Raw genomic sequence first — 24,938 nt, 5'->3', positions numbered from 1 at the left:
TGTTACGACGCCTGTCGTCTCGAGGAGTACACGCAGTGCTAAAACAATCCGCTGCTGAACGTGCGGCGCACTCTGCAGCTCAAGGCAGGAAGTGCCCAAACGGGGCGCTACAGGAACAGGGGGCCGATACAAAGTGACAACGTCCGCAAAACCATGAAGTTCAATAGCGTGAAGTCGTCGCACACATTCAGGAACATGAGTTCAGGAACGTGAGGTCAACACAAGGCGACGACGCCGACAAATCACTCTAGTTCTAACCAATGCTGCTAGGGGCCATCGAATTCTCTCTAATTCCTATGCCTGTGTACGCACGCCACACCAAGCTTGTTAAATTAGTCAGCTTATGTTTGCTGCAATTTACACTGTAACTATCGCTTATCGCAGCTCTTTACATGCTGTAAAGCTTTTGCTTGGCGCCTGTGCTGCTCACGAAGAAGAGCCCCACACACCAGTTTCATCTCAGTGTCCTTATCTCTGGGTTCATTGGAACTAGCGACTACAGACAAGATATGGGACCCGGTAGTGGCTTGATGGATGAGATTTCGGAATGTTTACCATCAGATTCTTGGACTTGCTTTCACCGTTTTGCATTCGTCGTTCTATGTCATCATCATCCCTCATAACACCTTTGTGTCCTCTTTCCCCCTACCCTTGCGCACAGTAGCAGGCTAGAGCACGTTAGTTCAAGCCGATATCTCTGCCATCTTTCAAATAAGTTCTCTCTCCATGCTGTGACTAGGTTTACGAGCCTTAACACTTCATGTAATAATATAACGTATTCCTATCGCATTCGTTCATTGGCCTTTATGGCAAAACTGTGATTGCTTTTTCTTAATAAATTAATGTAGTTGTCTAGTGGCCGGATTCCCACAGAGAACCCCTAGTGCATAAGCCCCATATTGTAACCATTGTGATGATGACGCATTTCCGCCATACCGGCGTGCCACTTAACCCATCTTGTTTTTGCCATATAAAACCCAGAAAATTATTTCAAATTATTGTACTTTTCTGGTGGACGCTCAATGTCCTGACTGCCAGATGATAGGCCTAGAAGCGCGGACTCGCGCTACTAAAGCGCTGTGATTGCTTCAGACGAGAAGCGTCGTAGCCCCACCATTGCGATGTCGAGGGCGACTTCGGAGTCCACTTCCAGAAGTTCCAAGTCCACACTTTCAGAAGAGAGAGAAGTAAACTTTATAACAGGCGTATTAGTTAAACTTTTGCCACAGCGGCAGGACACTGGCAAAACGACATTTTGTGTACATGCAGTTGTTACAAACGACCGCTCAAGGGCACGCACTGGGACGAATAGGAGAGCCAGAAGAGGTGGCGCGCTGTATCGCCTTCCTGGCATCCGACGACGCCTCCTTCGTTACAGGCATCACGATGCCTGTCGACGGGGGCATGCTCCTCCTCTCCAGCTTGCACCCTCCCCCACCGGAGCCGGAAACCCCGAAGACAGCGTGAGAGGCCTGGCAAAGCGTCATCCTCAAGCACACTGGTGGTATGAGAAACTGAAGAACCAACGACAGTCAGTTTAGCCCAATAAACTGCTTGGCTCAGATTGAAACCAATATCGTGGTGTTCTCGTGCTCCTTAAAAGAGCACGTACGCCCTTCCGGTGGACCACACGCTCACTCCGCTTGGGCCCATTGAGAAGGAACGGGATTCAATATGCATCTTGGGAAATTACATGGAGTGCCCCAGCTAACTTTAGCCAAGGTTTTCAACAACAACAAAGGAAGGTTGAAAAAAGAAGGTCCAAGTCACGATAAGAAAACCTGTGGTAGTCAGTCGCCAGCAATATGACGACCGAAAATTGTAGACTTAATTTTATCTTGCACCGTGATATTTTCTAATTTTTTGATTGAACAGATTGGGTGAAGCAAAGCTAGCTGGCACACCTTGTATATACGGACGTAAATAGAGAAGCATTCACTGCAGCATAAACAGCTAGCAGCACTCCATTGTAGAGGACTTATCGAGCGCGTTTAGGTGCGTACGTAAAATAATATCACCGCCTAAGCACTCTGCACGCATGGTTAACCAGCGAAGCTGAAACGTGCGGCCCCGGTGTTTATCACTGGCTTAGTTGCGACGGTTCATTAAACGACGAATCGGTAGGCTGCGAGATCCCCGGTATACAGTTGCTGCTCGCGTTCGGCTGCGCGAGCCTGTTCCTGTGCCTGGGCTGCAGCATCGGCATGGCGTAGATGAGCTCATTCCGGGTCCTGCTCGCGGTGTAGCTGATCAAAAGCTGCCTGCTCCTCAATAGCACGTATGACGCGTCCTACCCATTAAGGATGCAGAGAAAAACTTATGCGCGCGCACTTGACTGCGAACGAGACTGGCGCAGCTACTACCACAGCTAACCCAACACCACGTTACCATGACGTGTTAACTGGCCCGACTGCCATGGAATACGATGCGGATGCTCCGGAGCAAGCAGCAGTGTTTTTGACGTCACCGCTTTCTTCACGCCAGCTTTGCCAATAGAAATTTCGGTCCAGTTAGCGTGACGTAATGGATCGGAGTAAACATGCCTTGCGTTATTTATATGGTGTTGGCTAATCGCGCGCCTCTCTCTCTCTCTCTTTTTTCGTACATGCACATGCAGTTGCGCCGGAGGAGTTTTCAGCGTACAGGGGACCGACAGGCGACCGACAGACGGACGGACGAATCGGCTAACCATATACAGCTTTGCTGTAATAAATTGTTGCTCACTCCTTCACACCCTGCTTTGCCAGTGCTTGCTATCTTTTCATTGCCTGAATAATTTTCTAATAACGCACTAGCATTCCGAAGGTACTTCATGCTCCTTCGGCGGGCTATCTATGTATGTGTGTATCTGTGTTTGTATCTAACCGTTTCCCTGCCTACTGGGTAGCCCGTTGTCGAATGGTTAGCTCAGCGGACTGCTGTTATGAGGTAGCAGGGTTCCAAAGCAGCCATCGCATCAACTTGGGTCACTGAGTATGTGCCTGTGTTTGTGCTTCCTCAACGAAGCTCTTTCACGCAAACATGGGCCAATGTAGGTTCGGGCCTGCGTAGGCACTGTTCGAAAAAATTCTTTGACGCGGACTTGGAGCAATGGGTATGTGCCTCTCCGTCTGTGCTGGTCTTCAATGAATCCTTTTGATGCCAACTTCGGTCACTGCGTATGTGCCTATACGTTAGCTGCGCTCTTCAGTGAACGCCTTTGACGCAAACTTGGGTAACCATATGTGTGCCACTCTGAATGTGCGGGTCTACAATGACGAAAGAAAAATCCTCCAAAATTTTCTCTATACTGAGCCAAACGGAACCCACGTTACAAACGTTCAAGGACAGAAACCCGACGAAATGGCAGGCTCTGGCGCAAATGCACTGGATAAGTGCCACTTTTCAATGAACTCATCGCCAACTTGGGACACTGAGTACGTGCCAGTAAGTATGCCTCAAGAGAGGCAACAATTCCCCACATTCGTAGGCGCCGGTGGACCACCGGCGTAACACGCGTGGACTGCTCGACAGCGCCATTAGATGGCGCAGTCCCGAAACAAATGCGAGAGAGGAGCGCGGTTGCCGCATGGCGCGTTTCTCAGCGTTCGTACGCACCTGTGCGGCATGCACTTCGAATGCCGCTCCATGCTTTGCGACGGCAGCGTTCGATGGTGCCGAGGACTCACATAAGGAATCGTGAAACAGGAGTTCCTGTGCAATACACGCGGTGTGGCTTGTTTAGGCGGTGGCAACGCATTGTGTAGCTATATTGGTTCAAAGCTAACGGAATACCGTCGACAGTCATCGTGAGATGGGTTCTGCCACATCTTTTCTTTCACGCCTGTGGTATCTTACTGTCATTTTCAGGTAGTAGAAAAGTGGATGGCTAGCTCTCTTCCAAGGCAGTCTACTCCAGCTCCGATAATGAAGCGCATCGTTAACCCTAAATAAGTATTCATGTAATTCTTCCCGTAGACCTCGTAATGTGCAAAATGTGATGAAGCAGACACACGTACACATCAGGCGGACTACCGTCTCCCGTCCCCTGTTCTAGAGGCCGAAGCTCAAGCTGTTGGTGCGTCCACTTCTTGGGCGCTCAAGGGTAGGAATCAAACTTCACAAAATTGCTATTCGAGCAGCAGGGTAGCCTTCAAGACGGCTCTGGAACACGGTAGAAAGCGGCAGAGTTTCGGTACCTCTGCACGTGACTGCACGACCATGGGAACAAGCCGACGAAGCGGAAGTACATATCTCTTGCTTCGGCACGAAGTAAAACAAAAAATACGCAGACATTCCATTTGTGTGTTTTATTATTTCTCTGCACTTCAATTCGTCAGTTCGAGCAACAGATCCCACAGAGAACCGATGTTGTCTTGAATAATTCTTGAAGTCACGCGTCACCACGAGCGACGTCACACTGCGGACACGACTACGTAGGCGCAAGGGCACGACTACGTCACCGTCCGGATTGGAGCGCGGTGGCCGCGAGCAGAAGGAAGAACGCCGTTCAGTTTGAAATTTCATGTTTCCGCGGCGCGTGGCGATGTAATACTTGCATACGTGATCGTTATGGTGGAGTGTATGCACTGCGCTTGTCAGCTCAAAATGACCAGAGCGGGTGAGGGCTGCTTTAAGGTGCCCGACGGCGACGATGATCGAGCGGTTACCGGCGGGTGTGTTTGCAAGCGGGCCATAGATAGCAATGCCCAAGCGATCAAATGGGCGGGCGGGGCAGGGAAGGGGCTGCAGAGCGCCAGCTGAGCGGCTACGTGGATATTTCCGATGTTGGCAGTCCGTGCGTGAGCGAACGAATTAGCGCGCGAATGCAAACATGCGTCGCTTGTAGTAGCGCTTGCGAAGTCGTTCATATGTTTTGAAGAAGTCCTAGAGCATGGCTCAGGCCCTCCTCTCCCGGCTACCTTGGCGACGTAGCGCGTGCGTGGACAGACGGTTCGAGAAGGCTCGACCTCGTTGAAGGCGACAACGGGGAGTGAGCAGCAGCTTACCGCGCGCTGCGGCGCTTACTCCCTCTCTCTGCACCGCCACCCATGGCTGGAATTTTCGGGTCATATTATATACATCAAACGGTGCTCGTGTACCCCATATTGTTATATCGTTTTCACGTCAGGCTTTCAGAAGCGATGACAACCGCGGTTTATGGGAAGCCGTGAAGTGTGAGTGATTAGCTCAAGTGTTAGGTATTGTGTTGGCTGTGCTGGCTGACAACAAGTGTTTAGCCAATTTTGATAGCTTAGGGTGAAGCTTTTGGTACTTCTGTGTGTATGTTAGTGTACTTTTTATCAGTGTTATATAAATCGTTTTTTTTTTCTTTTTCTCCGTGTGTCGTCCGTCCGTCGTCTGCAAGTCTGTCTCCGACACCTCCCATGCCAAATCAGGGTGCACCTCGAGGTAGGTACGTAAGTGAACAAAGAGCCTTGAACCTTATTCGACCCATTGCTTCTTTGTACGTACAGTCTGCAACACTGTTATCACGACAAACGATTCGCGCGCTTTATGTTTTTACAGCGACACTGTTTACCTCCAGCCACCGTATGCATGAACCGCAAGTGTGCTCTCGTTGGGGGGGTAAGTGGTTATCTGGGCTGGCTCACGCCCAGGTCGTGAAAAACGTTTTCGGGCGAAGCCAACTTTATCGCGAATGCGTTGCAGTAAACGGCGTTAGCTCCTGTTTTATCAACATTCCCACAAAAAAGTTACATAACGATTGACGTCTACAACGACTCTATCAATACGCCAGATTTCATTTACTTTTTCAGATTAAGTAGCTCACATGAAGTTGCAAATGTTATGGAATTCCGGTCCGCTGCCAGTTAATGGGCCTCTACGGAAGAGAAACGGACAGCACCATGTTTGTCTGCTAGGATAAAACTATACTCCTTCGTACTTTCATTAATCTAATTAACTTAGAGGTATCATCAACATCATTAGCCTATTTTATGTCCACTGCAAGACGAAATCCTCTCCTTGCCATTTCCAATTACCTCTGTCCTGCGGCAATCGATTCCAACTAGCGCTTGCGAATTCCTTAATTTTATCACCCCACCTTATCTTCTGTCGTCCTCAACTGCACTTACCTTCTCTTCACACCCATTCTGTAACTGAAATTGTCCACTGGTTATCTAGCATACGCGATACATGGCCTACCCAGCTCCACTTTTTTTCTTAATGTCAGAATATCGGCTGTCCCTGTTTGCTGTCTGATCCACGCCGTTCTGTCTATAACCGCTACGCGTAACATTCTTCATTCCACCGCTCTTTGCGGGGTCCTTAACCTGTTGTCGAGCCATACTGTCAATCTCCAGGTTTCTGCCACATATATTAGCACCGATACAATGCGTTTATTTTACACCTTTCTTTTCAATGATTGTGGTACGCCTCCAGTCAGGATCGTAGTATCTGCGTATGCACCCCAACCAATTTTTATTCTTCTGTAAATTTTATCCTCATGATCAGGGTCCCCTGCGAGTAATTGACCTATGTTAGCGTACTCCATCACAGACTCTACAGGCTGAATGGCGATCGTGAACTCTTGTTCCCTTGTCAGGCTCTTTATCGTTATCTTTGTCACCTACATATTAATCTGCAACCCTACTGTTACGGTCTATCTCTTAGGATCTCAATCATTTGTTATAACTCTTCCCACTGTTGTTGAACAGGACAATGTCACCTGCAATGCGAAGTTTGCTCAATCTCATCAATCGGAAATTATAAACAAACGTGTTTTGTTTCATTTAGTCCTTCGGACAGCGCGTCGCTCAATCGTACTTTGTTTCGTACGGTCCTTTCGCTTTGCTGTCCAACCACGTTCACACCTTACATTGGGGACGAATTTGGGAGCACAACTACAGCGTCGCTCGCATTCCACCTTTACAGAGTGGATTGGCCTCGAATTTTTTTCTTAGGCCCGCAACACGCTTTTGGGACTATATTCTTTGTTGATATTACCTTCCCGTTATTGTAATTCATCAGATAAGCCATCAGTACTCATCAAGAAAAACAGACCAGCCAAAGAGGATGACGAAAAGATACGCCATCCAGCCGGCATGGGACCTTCAACGTGCGCTTATGAACCTAACGAGGTTTACCGCAGCGGCACAGGCTCGACGTCTGCCACTGTAACCACTGCATTCGTACATGTGCGAATTGTTGGTGAGCATCCAGTCTCTAAAGTTAAAGCAGAACAGGGACCACATAACGAACCAGCTTGGAAACATTCGTACAAATGGCTTATGTATGACGCGTCAGAGGACGACTAATTTTGTCAGACCTGTCGCTCTGCTTGTGAGATAATCATTTTTCTTCCAATATATCAAGTTCCAAAGACAAGGACTTCCACTTGACGTTTGCACAAAACGAGTTTTCTAACTGTAAGAAAACTCTTATAAGATTTAAAAGTCATGAGGCATCGAATCTGCACCATGCGGCCATGAGCGGAACTGCAGTGGTGAAAGTGGGGTGAATATTGCAAGCGCTTGTGTAATTGGGAAACAAAAAGAAATGGAAGACGCAAGGAATGCGTCTTCCATTTAACCCTAACGCAACGCTGACAGGCTAACCCAACGCTTAGCCTCTCAGCATTGAGATTGAGAAGCAGGTTCTACGGAGCGGCGCGCGAGCCACTTTCGCGTGGCACCCTTCTTTGAACTTATACGCGATGCTTATCTGCCTCTGAAGCCCCCATCATATAATAGTGCATTTCATGAGGACTCTCGAAGCACGGCTACGGCCTTCTTTTGTGCGCCTGTGTGTGCACGTGTTTGTTTTTATGCGCGCACTTAGCGCTATCGTGCTCTGTCGCTTTGTTGGCCCATTCTTGAAGCGGATCGCTTGGCACCTGATAAGAACCAAGCTCGTAACGCGCTCTTCAACACAGGCGCCCTCACAGTGCAAAGGCCGCTGCGATTCATTTAATGTTCTTCAGTACATCACCTTGCTTTTATTGCTGCTGCTTCATGGCTGTTTGAGTGCTATAACGGTAGCAATATTGCAGTGCAGCGTCCTAACTGCTGAGCAGAACATCATATTGATGCCATATAATAACGTTTCTTCGACGTAAAAGACCCGCAGTCACTTTACTCCCTCAAAAGCACGAACTCAGGCAGACAGGCGAAGACGCAGGCACATTCAATACACAGTTGAAAAATGAGCGAAAATTTAAGAATAAAATTAAGAAATCAGCAACTACAAGGCCGCTTGCGATCCGATGCTGTAAAAAGAAGCGCACTGCGACCTTGTAACTACCGATTAGCATAAAGGTGGAAGGACTGCAAATACCCAGCCTAACTTTTGTATGCAATTAGGGGGTTAGCTTTCTAGCAGAAATATGAATAATGCCCACCGTTTGCCATAAAGACGCGTAAGTCCGCAAAAAAAAAAGACAAAATAGGATGCATCTCACAGGTACGCCTGTGAGATAAACCACTCCTTTACTTGACAAACAAGGAACCAGAAAAAATGGACTCGAGCAGGAAGGACAGCGCCAAGAACAAGTAAACAAGGAAAAGTGTAAAATAAAGATTTCTAGTAGCGTTGTTGGAGTTAGCTCTGGAAGAATTATACAGAAATATATATTGGCAGAACAATCACAGTTCTGGATCTCTCGTGTACTGCGCTACCATGTTAAGTGCCGAAACCGACTCGTATTGTTATTTGGGAAGTTGCGTAGCGATGCGTGGCCGCCAGTCCCATGCAGACACGTAGAACGCAGGACGCTGTGGTTGTAGGCGTACTGCGCCCACCGCGCAAGGTTAGAAAAACACCCACATAAGCACAGCAGGGAAGTGGCAACGTAAGGTCATTCATTTCGCATTTCGAATGCTAAGGCTGTGGGATCGTTCCCTACCTGCGGCACGTTGTTTTTTCATCCACTTTCATATGCATTAAATTATCATTTGTTTATTTCATTTATTAAGCACAAGTGATCGCCCCTATGTTGTCCTTGGTGTCAGTGTTTGTTGGCTTCTGATGATATTACTAATAAACATCGGGCTCCTCAGTTAACCACCTTTCTTCTCGTTTGTATATAATATCGGACTCAAATTAATTTACTTTATGGCTGTCTCGTCGAGATCGCATGAGCGTAATTGTACCTGGTACTAATTTGTATAACCCATCTTTATAAGGGGAATTCTTTAGAGTTCTTTTCTGTTCTTTGGTATTCTGGCGAGATCAATTCCTGTGAAACTGTTGTGATTAATTCTGTTCTATAGGTTTACTATCGCTTAAGGTCAACATGGCCTATTTAATTTTTTTTTCGTTTTTTGTTGTTTTGGCGAAATCACTTAAAGTGAACATGCGGTTATGTTATGTACCCTCTGAGTCTCATTTTTTTCTAGCCCTACTGAATGTGATTTATGAAGGAATATATGGTAAGGGTTTGCTTAACTATTGAATTTTGTTTATTAGGAGCGCTTGTGATTTACTCATATTTTTTAAGTTTTTGTATCTGCTTCTTTTTGTTCCCTAAATTGAAACGGGAAATGTGTTTAGTGTCCTGAGAGATCTCCGATGCTGACCTTCTCTGAATCAAGTAATGTCTCACCTCTGATCATAGTGAATGTGTCAATGATTTCTGACCTATTTAGAGGTACTTTTATGGTGAGTTTTTGTTGTTGTGGACATCTAGTAGTGACTGCTGTTTTTTAGTTGCTCTATATTTGTATATTGTTTCAGTATACATGTTCACCAATTTCTTTCTGAATTTTTTCAGCTACTCTGAGTGCTGTGGGATTCATAAGGATGTCACGTTTATTAGGGAATTTGTTAGCCTTGAGAAGCTTGCTCAGCTCTTTTATTCTTTAGTTTCTGTGCATATGGATAGATATTGATCAAAATTTTGCGGGTTAGAGCCACATTTAGATTGTCTCGTTTCTCATATATTAAATCTGGAAAATATTTAGGGAAATCTTCGATGGCCCGAGACGGCTTCTGTAGTATAATAATTTAAAGGAAAGTTTGTTGGTATTTTTTCCACATCGTCCAATCCATTCTGCTGCATACGTTTTGTTAGCTTTTTTCCAGTACTCATTCCGCTTTTCTATACGTCGTTTGGATAATATATTTTTCAGAAATGATTTCGTCATTGGCATTGTTGTTGGTATGCCATAGTTCGATGATGTTTATTTAATTGATTGGCCATTTCATTCCCGATATTTCTTGAATGTCCCTTCATATATGTTGAAATAATTTCATGAGCTTTTCATTTTATTTATGAATGGATTTGTATAATGGAGATTCTTTTCACCTCGTAAGATAGATAGACTATCAGTTAAAATTTAAAACGAAGGACTGTTTTCAGAAGCGCTCTCACTTGTGCGTGCTTTCGCTTAATAGCAACGGAAAGTTTTCCGTAATATAATAGTCGCTGAGCCTGTCGAGGTATGCAAATTGACACGTACCAAGACTCTCAAGACGCTCGCTTGCCTGCAAGAAATTCACAAGGGCGTTCTATGCCTCTTGTCCATGCATGCATCCGTGGCGCAATGGTTTGGGTGTCCGGCTTCTGTGCTAATTTAGTTGTGCTTGAATCCTGGCGGCGAATAATTTTGATAATGTTTAACTATTTATGAGACAATAACTTGTTGAAAATGACGAATTTATTAATCGAAGGGACGCTTAAAGCCAGACGGACGAAGTTTCGGCAAGTTCACGCGCTTCCCACAATTCCCATGTAGTCTGAACCACCCTTATTGCAGCTCCCGTGAACTCTAGCACTATCCATGTGCTTTCCACAATTTCCATGCTGTTTCACCGCCCTGTTTGCCGCTGTCGTAGAGACTAGTCCCCGAGCTCTCCCTAGTAATTGATGTATGGAACTATGCCTTGTTTTCGAGATTTTCTCTTGCTACAGCACGTGCAAAAACGAGTGTTTAGCTCTAGTGCATATTGGTTATGAAATTGTAACTTACGTCGTCTAGCTTTTAGTACAAATTGGCAAAAATCACAAATTCTCAGAAACCGAGACTATCAAGTTTACAAAACGGTAACTCAGCTATTGAAGAACCATATCAAAATTTTGTAAAGTGCACGTAATAGTACATCTAAAGTGGAAAAACATATTCATGTGCATACCTCTCCAATAAGTCATTTATAATTGAGCAGTACATTTGCAAATCCTCGTACACAATGTTGCAAAGTCACGTAACACGTAAATTTACATGTAAACTTTGTTGTTTTTGAATGCTTTAACGGATGCACTTTACAAACCTGAGATATCTGTCCTTGTGGCAGAGCTACGGATTTGTAAACTTTGTGTTTCTATTTGTCCAATTTACGCATTTCGGAAAATTTCTTTTAGACAATTGAGGCCGTAAATCGAAATTCCACTTCCAGCAGTCACTAGAATTTAACGTTCTCTCTCGAATGCAACGTTTCATTAAAGTTGGTGTAGTCGTTAACCCAGAAAAGCGCTCCTGCTTTTTACATTTATTTGAATAGGCGGCGTCGGAGCTCAGCCAGAGTAAAAGCGTCTTCTTAAATCGCCACAATAACTCAGTGGTAGTCTGCTGCTCAGTATGAGGCAGCGGCAGCGATTTCTCTTCAATGAAGCTGCGTTCCCATTAGCTGGGTCGAAAAAACGCTTACGCATGCTTAGAAGTAGCTCTAGCCAACCCCATTGATTACGCTATTTAACTAATTCGTCATGACAGCCATTTCGAAAATCTCAGACGATAGTTCCAGTCAAAAGCAACGAGACCCCTCTCTTTCTCAAAATAAATTAAGCTGTGGCCCCTGTGAATAACAACATCTTTTGTACACATAATAACCTTCATTGTCTCCCCAATATCTGTAGGAGGCACCATTGCTGCGAGAAAGTAACTGTTTATTGCCAAGAAAATGGGGATGCGGCACACGGGTATGAAAGAGCTGAAAAATTCACCAGTGCATGTGAAGGCAGTACCTCTTTAGCACCCACATCGGCTAGAAGGGTTACGAAGTCCCACATTCAAATGGCATCGACTTACAGTATGTCATGAAATGAAGCCGGTCCCACTGACGATGAGCTACAGTTATATAGGGCCAGCATGGGATGCAAGAGACAGTGAAGCCAGAGAAAGCATCCGGGTATTCATTTTCGCCGTTTCGTTTCAATGCATAGCTATTAAGGCCACGGTAAAATGAAAGTCTACAACTTTATCTAGCGTCATTATCTGTTCCTTCGTATATTGGTTGTGAACTTCCATCTAACAAAACCTTGAGCACCTCGGAACCATTCTTGAAACTTCTGTACGGCGCTATCCAAACAACCGGTAGCGCCTTACATCGACAAGTCATCTGTGATGGGGACGGGTGTTATGGAAGAAAATGTAAGTTAGCTTCCTTGCGTTACTCGAAGAAATTGAGGCGTAACTGTCTACTGCCCGCATCATCAACTTTAAAGTGAGATCCATTTAGTTGAAGTTAAGATGCCGTACCTGGACCCTACTACAAGGGGGTTCATGAGTCCCACTTTGCATTTAACATATATCAAGCTAACGTGATAACCGTCACAAAATACAGTATTACCACGCATTTGCAGATATGTGAAATCACTCGGCAAAGGAAGGAGGAGTAGGTTTTCAGTACACCTGCGGTCTCGGTGATTACGCTCTACTTGATCTTTTGTACACAGCACCCAAGGTCTAACATTATGTTTCATGTTATAGAAATGTAGGTTTGATCTGCAATATGTATCACAAGCTCCGTCATTTGTCGAATATGCTTGTTTGTTCATCGCCCTATGCTTCAATCCATGCCTTATATTCAATGCATTTCTTCACGAGCCTCATAGGAACTACCGAGGAACCGGCTCCGCTATAGAGCTGCAAGAGAGTTTTGAGAGAAGCAACAATAATTCTCGCAGAACAAACCAGTTTGCTATACCACGATCTCTAACGTCATTATTTTATTGCAGCGCCAAAAAGAAATACAAAGAGAACAAGGGTTTTCGACGTATGCTGCACAGCTTCACATCCTACATGGTTCCACAATCTTTATTTTTTGAAGGCTGGTTGACACAACATGATCAAAACTATATTGTGCCACCCCCATTACGTTCCTCGGCGAGGTGCGACGTCTAACCCGCCACACGCAGCGCCACCTTCACGAGGAGCCATGCTACCTTAGTGTTGGGAACGGTAGAAATAGCGCAGTCCTGAAAGAAAAAGAAATGATTATACTTTAATTACACTTAATGTAACACGCCATTTCTTTTCTTATTTGAAGGTTCCAGCGCCACGACTATAAACGAAAATTCACTTGTCTAAATATAAAATGTCGAGCTTATGGTCTTTGGCGAAAATTTTTTCAGTCATTCTTCCACAGTCGTGGCGAGCTAAGACAACAGCTACAGTGCACTCGGTCCAAGCCAGCCGGTGACTTAGCCAAGCGCAGCCTACGCGTCCCTTCCTCTTCAGGTTGTCGGTGGGGCCGACCATTCAAGGCGGTAAGTTTGTTTCTGCCTGTCCGCACCATACTTCATGAACGATTTCTCCTTAGCAACCCGAGGATGCTAGCGTAACCGCCTTTTTCTAGCCCGCTACGCCTCTTCGCTGCGATGTCGCGCTCAACGGAAGAAAGTTGCGACCACCTTCCGCAGCGCTTATCCCTGTTTCCAGAATAACGTGGTTTCAGGTCCTTCTTTGCATTTGCGTGATACAGTCAGAACATTATGTCTAAAGGGGGAGGGGGAAGGGACAGCCAAAACAGCAATACGCGTTCTGATTATTTGATTCATGAAGTTCAGCGTCCCAAACCAGCACTGTGGCTAACAGAAATTCCACGTAATGGACGGCTGCGCTTTAAGTTCGAATACACTGGCTCGGTGTTACGCGCTTTCAGTGGTGTAACTATGGCCACATTTTGCATTTATCTCCAACGAAATCTGCCACTGTCCCTATCACGACAGGGAATGAAACCAGCGGTATAGTGCACAGCAGCAGAGTGCCGTAGACACTCGGCAGCGGTGGGTACACCTGCCCGTAAACATCCATTGGAAGCGCCTGGCATGGTGACTTGCTCGAGCACGCATCGCCGTCCAAAACAACATAACTATACCACCGGAGGAGACTCAATGTGACCGGACGTGTGTGCTCACTGGACGCGTGTCTCTATTGTTGATGTTTTGTTCGCATGGGCACCGGCTCCTACGTTCTCTGTGTTGTGCCAGCACGACTGTGCGCTTCTTGGGCTTGTATGTAGTGTATGTATTCGTGACTCCGTGCGTACGTCTTCTAATCTAGCGAAACATATTACTACCATATGATCAAAATATGCGGAAGACACCCACCGCTCGTAGAAGGATGACGCTGTGCCACTGGGTGCTTGGCGCGAACTAGTTTCCACTTTGGTTTCTGGCGAGCCTGCTCTTAAAAAATCAGGGGAAACGTTATGCTTCTCAGCGCTTCTCCACAGGCAACATATTGGTGGAAGTACGCGATCGTCATCCGAGCCCCGTAGCTCTGAAGCGCTTGCTATATTGAGAATGTGATAATACCTGTCGGCAGGGGCATCGCAGGGCTTATCGGTCTTCAGCCCCCGCCCCCCCCCCAAAAAAAAATGTTCTCGTGCTGTCCTGCAACACCGACCAAGACAACCCCCTGCGCCAGAAATCTTTCTGGATTTTGTCTAGAATGTCCATTTCACATTCGGAAAGACATGGACATTTCAGCGAGAACATTGCGAAATCTGACTGGATTTCATGGCAACGTCCATGCACCTGGAGTCGCATAACGCAAGGAGCCCCATCCAAGCACCAAGCTTCAAGGGCGTTTTGATGGCGAGCGGGCTCGTCGCGGCATTTAATGTAGGCAGCGGAATCTACAGAGCGCGGGGATTTCAATTCCGAAAATTATTGGGTATAAAGTTCTGATGAACTTTTGATGTGAAAGCTGCACTGACGTTTCCAAAGTCCTGCATTAGATTTTCAATTCCCGAACTTGGCGGGTTTAATGTTGTTATAAACATTTCCCGCCAAAGATTCATTGGCTTTTCTAAAGTTGTAGATTGGACCATACACAAGCCAAATAAACACACTATCAGACAATTTGACGAGGCTCGCAAGAAGCTCCCATGAGACGAAGCGTTGCGGTGGTTCATTTGTGCCGTCGAGTCACACAAAATAATATGAACATTTTTTAGAGCGCAGCTCTTTGGCGTCCGTTCCTGGGTTTCGCGTCGTCGTCGGCGTTGTCGTCGGCCTCGTAACCAGCTCCGCCCCCCTTTCATCCCCCCAGCGCTAGCAGCGACCGACTGATACTGCTGGATGCCGCTGACGCCGCTAGAGAGTCAAGATAACGTGACTGCATAGAACACCGTCGCCGCCATGCAGAAAGAGGAGGAAAGGGTCCCCCCCCCCCCCTGTTCTTGTGTGGCGGATAGGGTGCTCTTCAGTTGCCGACGCGCCGGTTATTTCACGTAGGCCCCGGCACGTCGACGAATACGTGACCACCTTCCCACGGCTAGACCTGGTTCTTAGCGCTGCGGAAGCGAGGGTATCATGTTGTTTGTGTCGGCATCGGCGGCGTTGTCCCTGAAACCAACTCCGCAGCTGGGGTTGACTCACTATCGGCGTCAGCAGCATCAGTCAGTCGCTGCTATCTCTTCCCTCCTCCCTTTATCGTGTTGTCCGCTTGCTGCGCGCGCTTCTGTCCCCATCGTTTGCCGCTGGGTGTACACGCCGCCCCCCTCCCCCCTCTTCCTGCGAGTCTCCGGTTGTCAAAGCGCCGGCTCGAACTTAATTCCTTTCTTCACTCCTCCTCCAGTGCAACCCCTGTGCGGTGGCAATCAGAGAGCCTGATCGGTGGCGGCGGATCTGTATAGCTTATTTGCTGCGCTCAAATTTCGCATTAGGAAGCAACGTAATCGTCGGTAATTTTTTTCACTTGCGCCAGGAAAAAGACGACGAAGTGATTCTCTAGTTGAACGCTGGCACTGGCTCCGTCTTCGATGACCGATTTGACAGTGTCTTTTGACTCAAATCGCAGTTTCGTTGTTACCAGTGTATTTGTGAAGGCGCTAGGAATCGCCCGATACCAAACTTTCAACGTAAGGCAAGTTTTTCGCCGTTTTCTGGCACTTGTTCGCCGTCGTCGGTGCGGTGGTGTGCTAAGCCTAGGCTTGCTTCGTGGCCGCCGGGATTGGGCCTGACCCCGGCGTGGAACCATACGACATGGCGTCCGAGATGGAGACGGCCACGTCTCCGACGACATCGAACCCTGGCTCCGGCCAGATGTGCGTCGAGGTGCCCTGGGCAAGAGATTTCTCCTGAGGAGTTCCACACTGGGATCGGCTGGTGGCAAGTGGGCCAGCGCATAACAGCCCCGGCGAGCGAGGGCTCCGCCGCTCGCCAGTCGAGGCCTAAAACAAGAGACCATGTCAACAGAAAAGTGATCGCAACGACAACAAGGGCAGCGAGAATGCCAGACGTGCTGCCGAGAGAGGACACCAAAGTGATCGTGAGGCCGCGGGGAGGCCTAAACATCGCAAGAACGCAGACTGGGATCGTTGCCTCGGCCATCATGGCTGCGGCGAGGGTTTCGAGAGAAGACGGTGCGGCGGATACCTTCTGCCCCAACCTACACCAGAATATCATGGTGGTGAGTACCCCCGATAAGGGGCGTGCTTTGACCTATGCCAAGATTCAGGCCATCCGAATCGGGGACAAGATACACGAGGTAGGCGCGTACCAAACCACACCATATGGCACGGTCAAGGGGATCATTCGAGGCATTCCCATTGAAGATACTCCGGCGGATATTGACCGGAACGTTGTTAACTCAAGAAATCCATTAGCAAGAGGGGGGCAAAGAATTGGCAATACGACTACCGTAATTGTAGCTTTTGAAGGCCAGAAGGTTCCAAATTATGTATGTTATGGCCCTGTGTTAACGAGGTGCAGTCTGTACCGCAAGCATTTCGATGTCTGCAAACAGTGCGGCAAAATAGGCCACAGAAGAGACGTTTGTCCTAACCCCCATATGAAAGTGTGCTTCGATTTTGGGGCCAATAACCCTGTCGATGGCCACGAGTGTACGCCTAAATGCAAACTATGTGGGGGACAACACCCAACGGCCGATAGAGAATGCAAGAACAAATACAAAACTCCCTACGTAGTAACGAAAAGGCAGTGAGAGCGCAAGATGGCGGAAGAGCGCGTACAGCAACAACTAGCATCCGGAGAGTTTCCACCGTTGATGACGTCAGCAGGAGTGAGCGCCACAGCTGGTCGCCACGAGTCACGCTCGCGCGGGAACAACAGCGAAAGTCAAAACAGAAGCATGAGCCGCCACCGCCGATCCCAATCCAAAGACAGAGTAGCCTGGGCAGACGTAGTAAGGTCGGGGGTAGCCAAGAAAGAGCAGCAGCAACAGCAGCAGCAGCAGCGACAGCAGCAGCAGTCACCGCCATATCGAGGTGGTGGAGGGAAATTTAAAGACGAAAGTGAGGCAATGAAGGCGCTAAGAGAAGCAAACGAGGCGTTCCGGAAGAACACTGAACTAGAGGCGACAGTCAATAAGCTCAGCAAGGAAATGGCAGAGATCAAGAGAATGATGACGGTCCAGCTACAACAGCAGCACGCACAGCCTTTATCGCCACAACCACAGCAGATGGCAATGACCGAGGATGAACCCGAAGTAGCGGTGAACCCGAGGACAGAGAACGCGGCCTCGGCGGGTCCGGAGCCCAAGAGAAGAGCAATTGAAAATCTTAAAGAGCGGAGACTCAGCGATAGGGTAGACAACCTTGAAGATAGGCTCACCCACTTTGAAGAGTATATTCGCACGACATTCACCAAGACAATTACCGACCGTTTCATAGCAATTGAACAGACGTGCCAGCAATTAACGACGACAGTACAGAATTTGGCAACGCAAATGGCTAACTTTCATCAAACATGGATAGGACATCAACCACCGCAACCACAACAGCAGTGAAAGGCCTCCTGGTATGGCATTGGAATTGCAATGGTTTTGCTGGGAAAAAGGCTGCACTTCAGCAACACTTAGAACAAGTATCAAGAAAGCCAGATATTATCATGTTGCAAGAGACCCTCATTGAGGAAGTAAAGCTCTCAGGTTACCGGTCCCACGCCAGCCCACCAAGTTTCCGGACCGTGGCCGGCAGTAGCGGCAGGGGAGTTTGCACCTTGGTGAGAAAAGGCATCACGTACGTCGAGCACGAGTTATTGAGCAAAAGCCCAATCGAGCACACCATGGTAGAGGTGGTTACCGGGAAAAAGCAGAAGGAAAGCTCTTTTCTGGTAAACGTGTACAGTAGCCCTTCACACGGAAAGCAGAAATTCAAAGCACTGTTACACAAAGCGTGCAACGTCGCGGGGCCCGACAACAGGCTGGTAATCTGCGGGGACTTCAACGCGCCGAATCAAGCCTGGGGTTACCCCAAAACATTGGCGAAGGGCAGGGACCTAATGCAAGATGCTACCGACTTGGGACTAAATCTAATTACCGACCCAGCATACCCTACAAGAATCGGCAACTCGATCACCCGAGACACAACGCCCGATCTCACTTTCGTCAGGAGTAATGGCGGTGGTATGGCGGACTTCGAATGGCGCAACACGGGCCACGAATTGGGAAGTGACCATTACATTGTGGAGGTCGCTGTCCCGCTCGGTGGTACCGACGAAGTTGGCAGAAGCTTTCGGAAACATAGATTTACTGACTGGGACGTGTTTCGAGGATTGTTACCCGAGGAGCAAACCGAAATTACGGACATTGAGAAGTGGTCCACCGAGATTGTAAACAAGGTAGAAAAGGCCACCAAGGAAGTCGAAACGGACGAGCGTGTCCACAGGGTCGACAGCCGCCTCGCCCACCTCATCGAAGCCAAGCAGTCCATCCTGTCAAGGTAGAAGACGCAGAGGACAAACAGAAAGCTACGCAAGAAGGTCGCCGAACTCAACCGCGAGATCGAGTCCCACAGCCGAGTGCTATGCACACAGCAGTAGAATGAGGTTTGTAACGCAGCGGACTGCCAGATGCACTGCAGCAAGACGTGGAGTATGATGAGGCATCTTTTGGATGCGACCACGACCAAGTCTCACCAGCGCCACAACTTGGCCAAGATCATCCACAGGGCGCTGACCGAGCACGGGGTAGACGAAGTGAAGAAAAGCCTCGATGACAAGTACCTCCCGGTCACTCCCACAGACAAGCACCCGGACTACCTAGGCGAAGCAAACGAGTGGCTAGATCGAGACATTGAAGTATGGGAAGTACGGGTTGCCCTGCACGATCTCAACAGCAACTCCGCCGCTGGTCCCGACCGCGTTACGAACAGAGCGCTGAAAAATCTTAACGAAGCGGCGATAGAGAACCTCACGGCATACTTCAACACTTGCTGGCGAGCCGGATCATTACCTCGGCAGTGGAAAGCAGCCAAGGCCATCTTGATTCCCAAGCCGGGCAAGCCATCCAACATTGAGAACCTCCGGCCGATCTCGTTTACGTCCTGTGTGGGCAAAGCGTTGGAGCATGTACTCATGAACAGGTGGCAGAGGTACCTGGAAGATTCGGGGCTCTACCCAAACACCATCATCGGGTTCCGAAACAAGCTCGGAACTCAGGACGCCATGATACAACTGAAAAATGACATCCTCGATGACACTACCAACACGAAAGACAAGCGAGCCATCTTGGGTTTGGACCTGCAGAGCGCTTTTGACAAAGTAAGACACTCTGCGATTCTGGCCCAGGTGTCACGGCTAAACATGGGCAAGAGAACTTATGCGTACATCAAGGATTTTTTGACGGAGCGAACTACTGAAATCATCGCCGGTGACCTGCAGCTCCAAAAGAAGAAGCTCGGCAGTGTCGGGACCGCCCACGGCTCAGTCATCTCGCCATTGCTTTTCAACCTTGTAATGATAGGGGTGGCCGAGCGCCTCTCACGAGTCGCGCGGGTCCGACACACCATCTATGCCGACGACATAACGCTCTGGGTCCCAGGAGGAAGCGACGGACACATCGAGAATACATTGCAAGAGGCGGTTGACGCTATCGAGGAGCAGCTGGACGGGTCTGGGCTCGTCTGCTCCCCAAGCAAGTCTGAGCTGTTGGTGGTTCCTCCGAAAAGGACAGCTAGGAAGACGAAAGGCAACGAGCCTGCGAGGGAGCAAGACACAATAAAGATCAAGACGAGCGGTGGTCACATGATCCCGGCTGTCGAGAAGATCCGAGTGCTGGGGATGCTGATTGAGCGCAAACGAGTCAACGGCGAGACGGTCAACCGTCTGGCGGCCAAAGTCACCACGGCCATCCGCCTCATTAAGAGGGTGTCGCACAGAACAGAAGGCATGAAGGAAGAAAGCCTCACCCGGCTAGTGGAATCCTTCGCTATAAGCCACATTAGATACGTTGCTGCTTTCCACAACTGGAGGCAGTGCGAACGCAATAAGATCAATGCGCTCATACGCAAAGCGTACAAGGCTGCACTCGGACTTCTTGACTGCACAAGCACCGACAAGTTCCTGGCCTTGGAAGTGCATAACACCCTGGAGGAAATCGCCGAGGCGCAGAGGACCACTCAGCTCGCGCGGCTATCAGAAACAAGAATGGGCAGACAAGTGCTGCTTGACCTAGGCCTGGGACCAAAGGAAATGGGACCCGAAAATACAGAGGTGCATGTACCGGACGCAATTAGTAAACGGCTAAGGGTATGTCCGGTGCCAAGAAATATGAACCCTGAGTTCCACAAAGAGCGGCGGGCGGCGAGGGCCAAGGCGCTCATCGATCTCCATGCCAAAGACAGGGGTGCCGTGTTTGTGGACGCGGCAGAGTATCCCCATGACAGAAAGGCATTCGCCGCTGCAGTGGTCGGGGCATCGACCGGTGCAACTAGAACAGCGGCGAGTGTGCGGACTCGAGGGGCGCATCAGGACGAGGAGGTGGCCATTGCTTTGGCCATCGCCGACCCCGAGTGCACGACTGTGCTCTGTGATTCTAGGACGGCAGTGAAAAATTACACCAGAGCAAGGATGTGTGGTGAAGCCGCGCGTGTGTTGCGTGTGGTCGATCTCGCGAATGAAAGTCGGTGTGTGGTGATAAAGTGGTTTCCGGCGGCCCACATGGGCAGTGATGTGTCGGATCGCGGCAACGCTAACCACAACGAGACGGCGAACGCGGCGGCGCGAGGACTAACCAACCGTGCCGCTGCTACTACAGCCGACCCGTCGTGGTGGTGGGAAACCAAGGACAAAATGACTTCCTACAATGAAATTGTGAAATGGTACCGACTAGAGCGAAGGACTATGCCGCCACCTCATCCGGGCTTGACCCGTAAGGAGGCGGTTTTATACCGACAACTTCAAACGGGGTCGTTATTCACCCCGGTGCTGATGAGGCACGTGTGTCCGAGTGTTTATGAAAGTGATCTGTGTTGTGTGTGCCGAAAGGAAAGAGCCACTGCAGCTCACATCCTTTGGGACTGTGCTAGGAATCCGCATGAAGCTGCAACACTAACAACGATCCCGCCGTGGCTCGAGCCCGCAACGAGATGCTATGACCAGGATGTTCAAACCCAGGCCGTCCAGCAGATCTCGGCGGCCCTCGAAAGGCAACGACTGAGCGAAACCGGAGGGAGGCTGCCACCCCAAAGGAGGGGCAGGCGCGGTCGACCAAAGGGAATATTGCGGCCGCGGCCGAAGTAGAGGCGCCACACGCCGCGAAGACGTCATCGCCACGTCACGGTAACGCCTCCCTAACAGGGGAAGGCTAACCGTTGTGCAGGCGTTCAGAACAAAGTTTCGTCACTCACTCACTCACTTGCGCCAAAGCATACATGTCATGACAGTAAAGCCAGCAAAGGTAACTACATTCTTATTTTTTTGTAGTTTGGCTTTTATTCGCGAGGACATGTTGAGCCTCTTCAATTGTCTTGTTCTCGCTACCCGCGGGCTGCTAGAGCAAGCCAGAGCACATGCGTTTTTCTCGTGTTGCCTCAACCACCACGTGGCCCCATTGGAGCGTGTTCGTTTTACTCTGATCGAGTGGATTTTGGCATGGCAGGGATTTGGACGCTTCCCGACTAGCAGGCGAGAAAAAGAAACAATGGTCGCTCGCCGCCATCACTGTGGGGGCTCGGTGGATTGCAACGCGCTCGCTTGAACGCAACCACTCCGGAAGGTGTTGTCTAGGATACCGATTAGTATGGTAGAATACCGAGCAGTATGCGTATGGTTCTTTGTGGGCCATGCGTCTCACGTTTTCTGCGATATTCCTTCGGCAGCCACATTAGGTGCCCAAAGTAGGCATGCGATTGCGGCCTACATACTCTCGTTCGCGTTCTTTCATTTCGATGCCCCCGCCCCACGAAAGAAATAAAAGACATTGTTGGGGCGCAGCGGATTGTCGCAGTGATGAGCCGCTGGACGCTTCATTTGCCGGATACCTTTATTATATTGCTGCTTTAGCAATTTTATAGACACTCAGGCGCATTCCTGCCGTCGCCGCAACTCTCATGTTCCGTATGAAGTACAAGGGCGAAAGCATCATTACGTGGCGCCGCGCGCATGTTGTATGTGCGAGTGAAAGCGTAATGGGGGGGGGGGGGGGTTGTCATGGGTGAGCCGGCGATGGTGGCTCAGTTTTGCGTGCGCAAGGGAGAAAAGCGGGGAGGATGCGCGCCGCCTTCCGTCGTGATAAGCCAGGGGGAGTAGAGGGAGGGGGGGGGGGCGAGACTTAGGATTCTGTGATCTGTGATTGCGCAACATGTTTGTTTGCCTTGTTTGACGCATTATACGCAGTGACTTTTTCTTAGATACTTAAATTCATTGGAGACTTTAACGTATCTTTAGATATATTGTTACGATGTTTTCTATATACGTGCAGTGAACCTTGTTTCCAGTGACACTTTTCTGCCCTTTATCAAGTTGTATTTTCGCATTTTGTATATTTCATTGTATTGTTACATTTCTAACATAAGAGGACGAGTCAATTGAAAGTGAGCAACCGGACAATTTGAATATCAACCATGCCACCAGCCGCGCAGCAATTAGGGAGACTACATTCCAGGCTCAACCACATTCGACCTAGACCTCCACGTATCGTCCGCGGGCGACTGTCTTTAGTTCCCCGACATTAGACACAACCACGCACGCCTTTCTGCGGCGCTACTCTATCAAGACACCACTGGCTTCTTATCAAGACCCTTCTCGTGTGGGTTCGCGTTCAGAGAAAACCTCGCACATTGACGTTCACGCCATAGAAGCTACAGTGCCGCGCAACCAGGTGAAACTATCCTATCCTGAGCATTAACATTTACTTCTTTGCGCGACTCATCACTCATACCTAAACCTACGGCATACTAGTGGGGGGGGGGGGGGGGCGCCCTTATGGCGACCGTCCGTCGCCTCGAAATGGGGACAAATGCCTCTTGGTCTAGAAATCCAATTTACCTCGCCGTGCCCCGCAGGGGGAGGAGTGGGGGGAGGGTCATTGCGTCCCGCTTTCTTGGAAGCGCGGCTGCCCGATTGGGGCACCACCACAGCCACCCGGTTAACTTCATTTTGCTTTTGAATAAAACCAGTCGAATCTCCGTTGTCAAGCTGTCAGAACGTGTAATACGTGCGCCCGTTAAACCAAGCTCCCAACAAGAACATCAGTCTCTACTCCGTGTGCTCCTTGCCTCAACCCAGCGCCCACCTCTCCTCTCGCGCACCTTCTCGTAACCGACAGTCCTTTCCCGGGACTTTTTGCAATCCGTCTGAGTGGTGGCACCACACATAAGACCACCGAATTCATTAAGCGAATTGTCTGAAACCTGAGTGCGTAACAAATGCATCTATATTCCTTCCTACAAAAAAAAGAGAATAAGCATTGGCCTCTTTCTCAGTACTTACCACAATCTTCTCTACAATCTTTTTTGTGTTGTAGTCATAGAGTGGGAGATCTCCCTGCAGGAATGGAAGAGGAGTAGAATATTATACAGTTAAATACTGTTATCGTAAGTTTCCAGCTGGACCCGCCGCGGTTGCTCAGTAGCTATGGTGTTAGGCTGCTGAGCACGAGGTCGCGGGATCGAATCCCGGCCACGGCGGCCGCATTTCGATGGGGGCGAAACGCGAAAACACCCGCGTACTTAGATGTAGGTGCACGTTAAAGAACCCCAGGTGGTCGAAATTTCCGGAGTCCTCCACTACGGCGTGCCTCATAATCAGAAAGTGGTTTTGGCACGTAAAACCCCATAATTTTGTTTTAAGTTTCCAGCTGGAAGCACCGCCTTAGTGCAAGCAGGCAAGACGCAAACAAAAAATGCTTCCGTAAGCATTCAATGCATTCAATAAAAAGCCTGTGCGAGTTTTAAAAAACAAAACCACTCTACGCTCACCTGGCGCGCTTGAATAAGCGTTTCTTTTGTGTATGTAGGGACATGGGGTGAAAGCTTTTGCGACATGGAAATACCTGTGCCAGAAACGTATATACAAGCTCTATACATATAGTGTTGCATTGGCAGACACGCAAGGTGGTACGGAATTAATCAGACAATCGGCTTTCTAGTGCACGCACCATCAGTATCGCCGTAACCATCCCGGTAGAAAACTGGATATCTACCTTCGGGTAACCTCCCTGCGTTTTGTATTTCACGTGTCCCTCTCCAATCGCGCCGTACCTCCTATTTTGTCCTAAGCTATTCCTGGGGCTGCAGGAACGCTGTGCCGGCGATGCTTAGAATGTCATCCAAACACACGAAGGACACAGTTTTAAATGGGGTATGTGAACAACATTTGTTCATAACCAAAAATGCTCGGTCGCGAAGGAGGTTGCCATCAGTCTGCCTATCGCTTCTCCCAAATATGGATAAATTATCAGCTACTTTCAAGCGGCCATACAATAATAAGCGAAAGAGCGGATATCAGTCGAATCTGAAAGAATTCTAAACAGTAAAGGCAAAGTTCTGCAACCTGAGAAATATTACGGCATGGAAATTATCTGGTTCCA

General features: G+C 48.7%; 2 protein-coding genes and 1 pseudogene across 4 annotated transcripts in view; 2 read left to right on the top strand and 1 right to left on the bottom strand.

The window, feature by feature from the left end:
* Window positions 1-2,678, top strand: part of LOC135900991 (glucose 1-dehydrogenase-like) — a 43,398-nt gene extending 40,720 nt beyond the window's left edge. Inside the window, exons 9-10 of one of the 2 annotated variants that reach the window (XM_070532962.1) lie at window positions 1,270-1,504; window positions 2,618-2,678. In XM_070532962.1, coding sequence (XP_070389063.1) covers window positions 1,270-1,467 — 198 coding nt within the window. In that variant the 3' untranslated portion in view covers window positions 1,468-1,504; window positions 2,618-2,678. Of the gene's footprint in view, window positions 1-1,269; window positions 1,516-2,617 lie in introns of those variants that run through there. The other variant, XM_065430616.1, reaches the window with a different exon arrangement.
* A 10,250-nt stretch (window positions 2,679-12,928) lies between these two features.
* Window positions 12,929-24,938, bottom strand: part of LOC135900990 (uncharacterized) — a 45,232-nt gene continuing 33,222 nt past the window's right edge. For both annotated transcript variants that reach the window (XM_070532960.1, XM_070532961.1), the window contains 2 exons: window positions 23,840-23,893; window positions 12,929-13,135 (listed from right to left, as the gene is read on the bottom strand). In XM_070532960.1, coding sequence (XP_070389061.1) covers window positions 13,058-13,135; window positions 23,840-23,893 — 132 coding nt within the window. In that variant the 3' untranslated portion in view covers window positions 12,929-13,057. The remainder of the gene's footprint in view (window positions 13,136-23,839; window positions 23,894-24,938) is intronic.
* Window positions 17,121-21,556, top strand: LOC139056453 (uncharacterized; annotated as a pseudogene).

The sequence above is a fragment of the Dermacentor albipictus genome, chromosome 2 (genome assembly GCF_038994185.2).
Source record: "Dermacentor albipictus isolate Rhodes 1998 colony chromosome 2, USDA_Dalb.pri_finalv2, whole genome shotgun sequence".
Taxonomy (NCBI): domain Eukaryota; kingdom Metazoa; phylum Arthropoda; class Arachnida; order Ixodida; family Ixodidae; genus Dermacentor; species Dermacentor albipictus.
Note: the sequence above shows the minus strand (reverse complement) of the source record. Positions and strands in the feature narration are given on the sequence as shown.